Genomic DNA, 8377 nt, shown 5'->3' on the forward strand with positions numbered 1-8377 from the left:
CTATAGTCTAATAGTATTTTAAGCCTCTATAGATTTAAACTTGAATAAAATTAGACTTTTATCTCCTCTAATTTTTAGATTAAATACCTAATAAGTTTATATTGTTTTGAACTTAAGTAAGTTTTCTCCCCAATATTTGATTTTAATTTCGTTCATGTTTAAATTTATTAAGCGACCTCAATGATTAAAGTGATTGTTGATCTTCTTAAAGATAATAGTTTTTGAACAATTGTGTTTGTATGGTTCATAAGTGTATTCAAAAAAATATATTACTTTATAATCATATTTTATTATTGAAAAAAATATTCCTACTTTTAATCCAACTTACTCTATTCATAATTTAAATTTTAAAATTTAAAATTTTAATATTTCACCTTATTATGTCAACTAAATTTAGATTATAATGGGTATTTACTTTTAATGTTATTGTGTTCAAATTAAATAAGCTTTTACTTTTAATTGTTTTCGATGCATAATTTTATTTTAGGGGACAAATCTATAAAATTTTAGAGAAAGATGAATTTATAAAATTGTAAGGTGATAAAAACATATTATCAATAAAAATATATAAAAAACCTTAAATATAATAAAATTTAAAATTTTCATAAATACAAATTCCCTTATATATTCCTCCCTATCCATTATTGGTTGTATGCGTTTTGTGTTCCATATTTTTACCACCCTAAATTTAATTAGGGTAAATACATTTAATACCTAAATTATTAGTTTTAATCTGTTTTAATATCTAAACTTTTAATTTTTTTCTTTAAAATTATACCTAACGTTTAGTTTTTATTCATTTTAGTATCGTTAAAATTTTAATGGAACTTTTGCACATGGCACTTTTTATGGGTAAATTACATCATTCATCACTTAACTATCTTCTTAATCCTATTTTGATCATTAAAGTTTAAAAATGTTCAATTTAACTACTCAACTTTTTATTTGTTTATATTTTAATCACTCTAATTTATTTTATTAATAATATTTTGTGACATGGAATTTTTTATTAATATATAATTAAAAAAATTAAATTTGAAAGTTAGAGTGATTAAATTTGGAGTAATTTCAAAGTTAAGTAATTAAATTAAAAAAATTAAACTTCAATGACCAAAATAGAAGTGAGAAGATAGTTGAGTGATACATGATGTGATTTACCCATAAAAATGCCAAGTTGCAACATTTCTTCTAAGTTTATAACGACGAGTATTAAAATAAAATAAAAACTAAATAGTATGTATGCTTTTAAAAAATATTAAAAGTTTAAGTATTAAAATAAATCAAAACTGATAGTTTAAATAATAAATGTATAATTTACCCATTTAATTATTACTCGACCGTTACGTTGTATCTACACTATATATATACACAAGTTAAAGTAGACAGTAAAAGGTAAAAACCGCATAAAAGTATAAAGTACAAAATAACTGTTCCATCCAAATACGCATGCCTTTCTTTGCAGCCTTTGCTTATTGCTACCTTAAAACCATTTAAACTTCAAATTGTTTTTTCTTTCTTTCAAGACTACATGATAATTAGGAATAAATATTTGATCTAATCAAGTCAAATAAAAAATATTGAATTAATCTAATTTATGAGTATCATTTTATTATTTAAATTTTATTTGATTTTTTTCTAATTAAATTGAATTTACTTAATTTAAGTAGAATCAAATATATTTATTCATTCTTTTTAAATTTAAATGTAATTATTTATGAAATTTATTAAATAATTTTAATAACAAAAAAATATTATTTTCCTTAAAGATTTAGATTCAGACAATTACAACTACGCAATTTTATGCATTATTGTGGACTAAAAAAATCTGAAAAAGTAATATCAAAACAATCAAATTACTTGATCCTACTGATAATTACAATGCTATATGAAAATTAATTGGAATTTTCATCATTTAGCCGCTGGAAATCCTTATTTCGTTAACTTTTTCAGTAATTAGGGTCGATAATCTTATATTTCACCCATTTTGGTCCCAATGAAGTTGTGAATGTAGCAATTAGGTCTTAATTTAACAACTTAGTATACTTTTGGCATTTAGTTTCTTAATTAGTTTCACTTTAGTCCTAATTTAATCTTTTTAATAAAATTTCAGCCCTTAGATTTTTAGAATCTTGTGATTAGGTTGTAAGCTTAGATTCTTTCACTTAGTCCCAATGCTGTTTTTTTGGTCCACAGTGGAGCGAGTCATTTTCAAGTCTTAAATTGGCGAAGAAGATGCCCGGCACCCCCCATTTCACGTATACTACAGCTTAAACCTTCCCTCATCTGCTTCTTGGATTCTCTCTGAATTCTCAGTGAAACCCACCACAAATTTATTTACAACATGCTTCACACATCAAGCACTGATCTTCCCCATAGCAAGGCTGTGGGAATCAAGCAAGATGACAAGTTCTTTTCCAGGCTTTCATCAAAGGAAAAAAACTCGGTGGGAAACTCTTCTTTAAGGGTCTACTATGGTGGAGTCTCGGGCTCTATTCCTTTCACGTGGGAGTCTCAGCCCCGTACCCCGAAACATGCATTTTCTACTACATCTCTCATTCCTCCTCTAGCTCCTCCACCTTCTTACTATTCCAAGTCCAACCCCAAATCCATCAAGAAACGATCGAGATCCGGTCTTTTGCGCGCGTTGTTCGGGAAAATGATGTGCTTTAACTTGAACGAGATGAACAATGTTGCGCCTTCGTCGCCTTCTTCTTTGTCATCAGCATCGTGGTCCTTGAGTTTCGAAAAGCACCGGCAGAGTAGTCGGCCGAGTTCATCGTTTGTTTCGAGAGCAGATGTCGGATCATCATCGCGGGCTTTGGCTCGATGTTTTGCTGCCTTTGGTATAGGGAGCACCGGTAAGTGTCGTGCATGCTATTGCTGGGGATAATATGTATGGCTTGTGTGAATATCAGTATATCACTTACGTTATCAAATGTTGAATTTGCTTTGTGATCATCTAAGGTAATCCTAGTTGTTGTTATGGTAATTAAACTGCGAAATGCCCCCAAAATCTGCAATTAAGGACGGTTAATTATGACTTTATCCCATTAATTTGATCTTAATCTAAACAAATAAAGCATAATTTTACAAATTATATGAAAATGTTAAGAACTAAATTTATTTATTTATTTATTTTCGTAATTAAGAACTAAATTCGAGTACGTTCAAACATAATTATATATCTCTAATTTAAAAGTTTATACTTAATACATCTAAGAAAATGGATAAGTTCCTATCTTGGTATTTAATTTGGATTTTTCGGTTCAATGAATTTTGGAATCTCTCATATCTATGGATGAGCATTTAATTCAATTCTAATAGATTTTGATCTAATTTTATATGATTCTTTTATTAATTCGAGTTTTGCTCAAGTTGAATTTGATACTAAAGTAAAAACTATTCAATCGGATCAAATTATGTCCCTATTTTTATTTTCAATTAGGTCCCCATTTTACGTAATATATATATTTGTGTCGGATCAAGTTAAATTATGTGTGAGTTTTTATCTAAAATTTCAAGTCAGATATCGAGTCGAATAAAATTTTTTTAAACTCAAATCGAATCAAATAAAAAAATAATACTCAAATCAAATTCAGATAAACAAAAATGTAACCCAATCCGACTGATTATCTTCTCTCACTCCTATCAAACTATACAAATGTTGTCCCATTTTAAAGAGAGAAACCTCAAACATTGGTTTATAATTTAGTTTTATACGAGAACATAAATTCCCCACCTACTTCACTCATCGATATTTCCAAAATTAATTTCTTATGTGTATGGTCTCCATCTATCCTATCATACCTAGAACTATACAATATCCACACATACATATATTGTCGTAACTCATCTTGTTAGAATTGAATGAATTTATGCTTTAAATTGACTGAATCAAAAATTGATGGTATAATCAGTAATATACAATTAAAAGATATAATAGTTGGACCAGCTGTATAATTATTATTTTTATTATAAAAAGAGTTATACCTCAAATTCAAATCGATAAAATCAAATAATCATTTGTTTGCACACACATACCAAGTACTTTTAAGCACCCAATTATTACATAAAGAAATTTTACAAGTCTTTTTAAGATCTATTTAACTAAAGTTTGATTGTAAAGATTAACAATATATGTCTAATCTATGTAAACAAGAACAGAGAAAAGCAAATGAGAAAACAAATCTTCTGAAATTCATTATTTTCAAGCGTGTGTATTACAACTCTCAAGGAGAGTATTTATAGCTAGTACTATAGCTATAACAGATGAAGTAACTAATTGCACAACAAATTAACTACTTCAACTGATCAGTTGCAGTGAACCAATCCTCAGCTGCACAACCATCATGCACATCAGTGAACTTATATGCCATGCATTTACATACACTAACATTCCCCTTGCAATCTTCAACTTCAAACCTCCTTCAAACTCACGCACAAATATGGTCAATGCTCATTCAAACTCAAAATGAAATGAATGATCATTTATACTAACATTCCCTTTGCAATCTTCAACTTCAAACCTCCTTCAAAACTCAAATTGATCTACTCTTGATCTGCATCACCAGCAACTGTTGTCTGTGTTTAAAAAACAAAGGTGCTGATAAAGGCTTGGTTAGCACATCAACAACCTGCTCAACTGTAGGCACTTCATGCACTTGTAGCTGTCCCATGGCCACCATTTCTCGAACAAAAAACAAGTCCAACTCAACATGTTTGAACTTGGAATGCAGTACGGGATTAGCACATACAGCGACTGCACTTGTATTATCACACCACAATGTGGCCTTGCCATGTGAAACTATATGCAATTCCCCCAACAACGATCGAAGCCACACCATCTCAGCAGCTGCACAAGCCACACTTCTGTACTCAGCCTCAGCAGTTGAACGTGCAACAACCTGTTGCTTTCTAGAGCTCCACGAGACTAGGTTCCCACAAAAATATATACAAAACCCTGAGGTTGACCGTCTATCATCAACATCCGAGCCCCAATTTGCATCTGCAAAACCAATCAAAGCCATTCTCGAGGAGGGTGTAAAACGCAGTCCAAAGTCAACAGTACCTTGTAGGTAACGAAGTATTCGCTTGACTGCCATAAAATGAACATCAAGTGGGGCTTGCATGAATTGACACACCTTGTTCACAGCAAACGCCACATCAGGTCGAGTGATCACAATGTACTGTAGGGCACCTACGATGCTTCTGTACCGTGCAGCATCTTCAAGTGGTGTTCCTTCCTTGGCTGACAACTTGATGTTAGAGACCATAGGGGTGGGAAGACTCTTTACCTCACCAAAACCATGCTTCTGTAAAAGGTCTTGGATATACTTTTGTTGACTCAAAACAACATCACCACCTTCATAACCGACTTCCACTCCTAGAAAAAAATTCAATGGTCTAAGATCCTTCAACGAAAACTGAGCATTCAGTCTGTCTATTACACTTTGAACAACCACCTCTTTATTCCATGTTAAGATGATATCATCAACGTACACCAATAAGTACACCAAGCTATCCGAGGTCTTTCGAACATAAAGAGAGGCATCCGACTTAGCTAGGCAAAAACCTTCAGATTGCAGGTATGCATTCAGTCAAACCAGGCCCTCGGTGCTTGTTTCAACCCATAAATCGCCTTGTGTAGCTTACATACCAACTCACCATTGCCTTGCTCATACCCTGTTGGTTAAGTCATGTACACCTCTTCAGTGAGCAGCCCATTCAAGAAGGCATTGTTGACATCAACATGTCTCAGCTTCCACCCCCATGACAACGCCAAGGAAATGATTACCTTGATCATTGCAGGCTTAACCATCGGGCTAAAGACTTCATCAAAATCAATCCCTGGTTTTTGAAGAAAACCTTTCGCCACCAAGCGTGATTTGTACATTGAAATCGAGCCATCAACATTTCGCTTTATTCTAAAACTCCATTTACAGTTTATTGCCTTCCTATCTCTAGGAAGAGGAACTAGTGTCCACGTGCCATTCCTTATCAGTGCATCATACTCTGCTTGTGCAGCTTCTTTCCAAAGAGGACTCATCAATGCCTCTTTGATATTAGCTGGCGCTCGATCTGAAATTGCAACGTTATAAACTTTTGGCTTCCAGATTCCATGCTTACTCCTGTTCATCATGGGATGTGCATTAGAGACAGCTTGTGGTACACCACTCTCCACATTGCGTTGGATTTCAACACATGGCTCTGCTGTACCATTTTCTTCTTGAACCCCACGTGAGCTGCCACCAAGACTGCCATCAAAACTACTCCCATTATTCATGTTTGTCGCACCTTGGTCCCCATGTGAGCTGTCACCACCATTATTATTTATGTTTACCGCACCACTAACTTCTTCTTGGACCCATGCATTTGTTGAATCATCAACGTGGGTGGGCACCATGCCATGTACATCACCATTAATTAACTCTTGAATTTGAGTGGGAACCATACCATGCGCATCAATATTTGAATCTCTAATATGAGTGCGCCCACTATTGTCATGCGCATCAACGTTTAAATCTCCAGTGCATCCACTATTGCTTAGTTCACGTGCTTCTTCAATATGCGCACTAACACCATTGCTTGGACTTTGGACCCCATGCGTATCATGACAAAATTCTTGGACCCCATGTGATTATGCACCATGCCAAATGCCTTCTTGATTCCCACGTAAAAATACACCATGACCATCACTCTCATTATTCATGTTTGTCGCAACCCTATCAACACTTGGACTATGTGCGTTTGTTGGAGTAATAACGTGGGTGGGCACCACGCTAGGAGACATATGCGCATTGGATTCATTACCACGTGCATCCACCATCTCAAAGGGCATGGCCCTACTGACATCTTGGCTTGGATTATGCGTATCTATCACCACACCAAGAGGCACATGCACATTGGAATTCGGTGTGGCCCCATGTTCATTATAAACTATAGGAAATTGTCCGGTAGTGATCATTTCTTGTTTGTAGCAACTGCATGTGAGTTGATTCTTATCAAAAGGAAATACTTACTCGTCAAACCTCACATGTCGAGACACAAAGACTTTGCCATCACTGTCTAGACATTTGTATCCATGATGTGAGGTGTTGGGCCCAAGAAACACACATTGCCTTGACCGAAAATCCAACTTATGTTGATTAAACGATATCAAGAAGGGAAAACAAGCACATCCAAACACTCTCATTCCATAGTAGTTAGGAGCTTTCTGATAGAGAACCTCAAATGGGGTCTTGCCTAAAATTATCTCAGATGGGAGCCTGTTTATGATATACACTGCCATAGTAAAGGCATGACTCCAGAACTTTATTGGCAGTGATGCTTGAGCTAACATGGCTAGTCCCATCTCAACAATGTGGCGATGTTTTCATTCAGCCTTCCCATTATGTTCTGACGTGCTGGGACAGGAGATTCGATGTTGTACACTATTGGTAAAAAACCAACTCTTCAGGGCTTGATATTCACCTCCACCATCACTCTGCAGCGCTTTGATTTTCTTCCCAAACTGAACTTCAGCAATTTTAACAAGGTTGAGAAAGCATTGGTTGACTTCAGATTTCTTTCTAATTAAATACACCCAGGTATGTCTGTTAAACACGTCAATAAACGATACATAATATGCGTAACCCTCAGTCGAAACTACAGGTGCAGGTCCCCACACATCTGACAAACCAGCTGAAAATTTCTTTGTATTCAGTCAATGAATTACAAAAAGGCAGTTTGTGAGCCTTGCCTTGCAAACACACAGAACAAACATTGTTCAATTTGTTTTCACTAGAAGAAACATTACACATTTTCATAACACCTTTGACAGTCTTCTCACAGGAGTGTCCTAAGCGCCTATGCCAAAGTTCCAGACTGGCTTTTCTTCATACGGTAGTAGCTGGTATAAACCTTCACGTGTGAGCTTCCCTATCAACAGAATGGTCTGAGTCTGTGCATCATTCACCAAGCACTCAAAAGGGTGAAACTCAATAAATACATTGTTATCACAAGTGAATTAAGATACTGACAACAACTTCTTCTTAATGTGTGGGACATGTAGCATATTCTGTAACACCAGAGGTCTAAGACTAGAAGACACAAAGCCTTGACCAACATGGTCAATTTTAATTCCTTCACCATTTCCCATTAAAAGAGTGTTGTTACCTTTGTATGTCATACCAGAGTTGAACGGAACAAGATCATTTGATACGTGATGAGTGGCACCCGTGTCTGGATACCACAAAGCATTGGAGTGTTTTGGAACACTGTGAGCTGTTGCCATACTAGGCATAGTGGAAAAGGCGGTAGGTGCAGTATTAACAAATGATTCTTGTCTTTCTGTTGCTGTAGGATGAGCCTGCATAGAGCTGGATGGATAGTGGTAGAA

The 8377-nt window shown here is 34.7% G+C and overlaps 1 protein-coding gene across 1 annotated transcript; it reads left to right on the top strand.

Annotated features, from left to right (window-relative positions):
- The first annotated feature begins 2341 nt into the window (after positions 1 to 2341).
- On the top strand, positions 2342 to 2890 carry LOC120128330. Its single transcript, XM_039146027.1, has one exon. The coding sequence runs from the start codon at positions 2342 to 2344 to the stop codon at positions 2888 to 2890; it is 549 nt and encodes a 182-aa protein (XP_039001958.1).
- The last annotated feature ends 5487 nt before the right edge of the window (positions 2891 to 8377 follow it).

Source organism: Hibiscus syriacus, unplaced genomic scaffold (genome assembly GCF_006381635.1).
Source record: "Hibiscus syriacus cultivar Baekdansim isolate YM2019G1 unplaced genomic scaffold, ASM638163v2 tig00110478_pilon, whole genome shotgun sequence".
Taxonomy (NCBI): Eukaryota; Viridiplantae; Streptophyta; class Magnoliopsida; order Malvales; family Malvaceae; genus Hibiscus; species Hibiscus syriacus.

What these genes read in the sequence shown, in the direction of transcription:
- LOC120128330 (XM_039146027.1), top strand. Translation starts at nt 2,342, where the DNA reads ATGCTTCACACATCAAGCACTGATCTTCCCCATAGCAAGGCTGTGGGA.